The sequence below is a fragment of the Falco cherrug genome, chromosome 6 (assembly GCF_023634085.1).
Source record: "Falco cherrug isolate bFalChe1 chromosome 6, bFalChe1.pri, whole genome shotgun sequence".
Taxonomy (NCBI): Eukaryota; Metazoa; Chordata; class Aves; order Falconiformes; family Falconidae; genus Falco; species Falco cherrug.
Window position 1 is genome coordinate 80,145,622 of NC_073702.1, and position 3,000 is coordinate 80,148,621.

Genomic DNA, 3,000 nt, shown 5'->3' on the forward strand with positions numbered 1-3,000 from the left:
CTGCCCCGGCGGCGCCGCCGCGCCGGCCCCCACCTGCTCTGCCCTTAGCGGGCCCGGCGGTGCCGCGGGATTATTTCGGCCGCGGCGGGGGGGCCCGGCAGACGCGCCTTATACGGCCGGGCCCGGCTCACCTGGGCCGCCGCCAGCAGCGCCTTCTTTGGGCAGCGCCGGGCCGGGGCCGCGCCGGGCCCGACGCCCAAATATGGCGACGGCCGGGGCCGCATTCCTGGGGGCCGGCCGGGGCCGCCGCCCGCCGCGATAAAAGGCCGGCGGCCGGCGCGGCCCACGAGCTGCCCGGCGAGGAGCGGGAGGCCTCTCTGCCAGCGGCCCGACGCGCGGAGCCCGCAGCCAGCCCAGGTAAGCCCCGGCCCCGCCGCCCCCGTGTGCGGCCGCCGCCGGCCGCCAGGCTCAGCCCGCACCCTGTGCCCCGCAGACAGCCGACGCCATGTGCGACGAGGACGAGACCACCGCGCTCGTGTGCGACAACGGCTCCGGCCTGGTGAAGGCCGGCTTCGCCGGGGATGATGCCCCCAGGGCCGTGTTCCCCTCCATCGTGGGCCGCCCCCGCCACCAGGTATGGCGACGTCCCCCTCCGAGCCCCCCACCGGGCCCCGCCACCGCCTCCCAGCCCTCGGCCTGCAGGGAGGACGCCCGGCCCGCCAGGGAGCCCCACGCTGCCGCCCGTGGACAGGTCGCCGAGCCCCCCCCTTTCCTCCCCCACAGGGCGTCATGGTGGGTATGGGTCAGAAAGACTCCTACGTAGGAGATGAAGCCCAGAGCAAGAGAGGCATCCTGACCCTGAAGTACCCCATTGAACACGGCATCATCACAAACTGGGACGACATGGAGAAGATCTGGCACCACACCTTCTACAACGAGCTGCGCGTCGCCCCTGAGGAGCACCCCACCCTGCTCACTGAGGCCCCCCTTAACCCCAAAGCCAACCGTGAAAAGATGACCCAGATCATGTTCGAGACCTTCAACGTCCCTGCCATGTATGTGGCCATCCAGGCTGTGCTGTCCCTGTACGCCTCTGGCCGTACCACTGGTGAGTGCGAGTGTCCCGCCGGCCCCCCTTCCCCGAGCGAGGGTGCCCGGCACTGGTCCCCTACAGCTGGCAAGTGCTCAGCCCCCCCAGGGCAGGACCCTCTGTGGGCTACATCTCAGGTGGCTGCTTTTTGTTCCCTCAGGTATCGTGCTGGACTCCGGTGATGGTGTGACACACAATGTCCCCATCTATGAAGGGTACGCCCTGCCCCATGCCATCATGCGCTTGGATCTGGCCGGCCGGGACCTCACCGACTACCTGATGAAGATCTTGACTGAGCGTGGCTATTCCTTCGTCACCACAGGTAAGCACTATTCCCTCCTGTAAAACATCCCCCGTTGCTTCTAGCCCTTGCAGCTCCAGGGATGCCATAGCCTCATGTCCCGTTGCAAGTCCTGTGAGCGCTCCCTCCCTGTCGGGAGCTTGTCTGTGCTTGGGGGTACAGAGTCCTGGCGGACCTGTGGAGGAGATGCAAGCGTTCACTGTTCCTCCTTTGCAAGCACTGATGCCTTTGCTTCCCCCCAACAGCTGAGCGTGAGATTGTCCGTGACATCAAGGAGAAGCTGTGCTACGTGGCGCTGGACTTTGAGAACGAGATGGCCACCGCTGCCTCTTCCTCCTCCCTTGAAAAGAGCTACGAGCTGCCTGATGGGCAGGTCATCACCATCGGCAATGAACGTTTCCGCTGCCCAGAAACACTCTTCCAGCCTTCCTTCATTGGTGCGTGTGCCCCCTCTCCCTCTCTCCTCCCCTACCAGCTCTCCCTTTTCTCCAGAGTCCTCCTGTAGAGCTCTCGCTTTGCGCTGAACTTGTGCCTGCGTTTCTCTCCTTCTCTGCCCCCAGGTATGGAGTCTGCAGGGATCCATGAGACCACCTACAACAGCATCATGAAGTGCGACATTGACATCAGGAAGGACCTGTACGCCAACAATGTCATGTCTGGGGGTACCACCATGTACCCAGGTATTGCTGACCGCATGCAAAAGGAGATCACGGCCCTGGCCCCCAGCACAATGAAGATCAAGGTAAGGCTGGACCACGAAGGACCCAGGCGCAGGAGCAGCCTTCTCTTGCCCTCCCGCAAACAGCATGCGGGTTACCTGTGCGTGCCCCCATGTGGGCCACCCACAGCGGTTGCTTGTTTCCTGATCTCTGTATTCTTGGCTTTTTCTAGATCATCGCCCCACCTGAGCGTAAGTACTCTGTCTGGATCGGTGGCTCTATCCTGGCCTCCCTGTCCACCTTCCAGCAGATGTGGATCACAAAGCAGGAATACGATGAGGCTGGCCCATCCATTGTCCACCGTAAATGCTTCTAAACATGTTTACATGATCACTTTGCCAGCCACGCTCAGGATGACAACCTTCTAGGTTGCAGGTTGCCGAGGACCTGCAACAGCCATGTAACTTTCTATTTTGTAACGATTTCTGGTTACTGTTGCTGCAAAGCTCCACGTGACACAGTGTATGTAAAGTGTACATAAATTAATTTATTTTACCTCGTTTTGTTTGTTTTTAAAACCAACGCCCTGTGGAAGGAAACAAAAAACTTCAAGAAGCATTAAATCATCAGTCATTCTGTCACACCCCTCATGTGGTTCATGTCTTCATTTGTGGGGGTTCTTCCATCACTCGCTGACGTAGCGTGTCGTCTAATGGTGAGGGCAGGGGGTGGTGGGGCTGGACCTCCCCAGGCGGGAGGAGGGCTGTGGAGGGGAGGGGACCCCAGCTACAGGAGCCAGCTCTGTGGGACTTGCTTGGGTTGCAGAGAGCCCAGCGGGGCTGAGAGCAGCCTGGTGGTGGCTGTGCCTTGCATCATGCCGCTACAAGGTGGGTGCCCGCTGCTCTGCAACGTGCTTCCCCCTAGACCCAGGGTGGGAAAGGGTTACCTGGAGTCTTGGCTTGCAAAAGATTTTATTTGGTTCCACTTGCCAAAAAAGTAGCCCTGGCATG

At 61.4% G+C, this 3,000-nt stretch overlaps 1 protein-coding gene across 1 annotated transcript; it reads left to right on the forward strand.

Moving 5' to 3' along the window:
• The first annotated feature begins 212 nt into the window (after positions 1 to 212).
• On the forward strand, positions 213 to 2,638 carry ACTA1 (actin alpha 1, skeletal muscle). Its single transcript, XM_055714984.1, has 7 exons — positions 213 to 357; positions 434 to 574; positions 724 to 1,048; positions 1,191 to 1,352; positions 1,577 to 1,768; positions 1,892 to 2,073; positions 2,223 to 2,638. The coding sequence occupies exons 2-7, from the start codon at positions 446 to 448 to the stop codon at positions 2,364 to 2,366; spliced, it is 1,134 nt and encodes a 377-aa protein (XP_055570959.1). The 5' UTR covers positions 213 to 357; positions 434 to 445; the 3' UTR covers positions 2,367 to 2,638.
• The last annotated feature ends 362 nt before the right edge of the window (positions 2,639 to 3,000 follow it).

Excerpts from the sequence above, each read along its gene's own strand:
- ACTA1 (XM_055714984.1), top strand. The coding sequence starts at position 446 with ATGTGCGACGAGGACGAGACCACCGCGCTCGTGTGCGACAACGGCTCC. Across the intron at positions 575-723 it reads TGGGCCGCCCCCGCCACCAG|GGCGTCATGGTGGGTATGGG; the intron begins GTATGGCGACGT and ends CCTCCCCCACAG. Across the intron at positions 2,074-2,222 it reads CCAGCACAATGAAGATCAAG|ATCATCGCCCCACCTGAGCG; the intron begins GTAAGGCTGGAC and ends GGCTTTTTCTAG.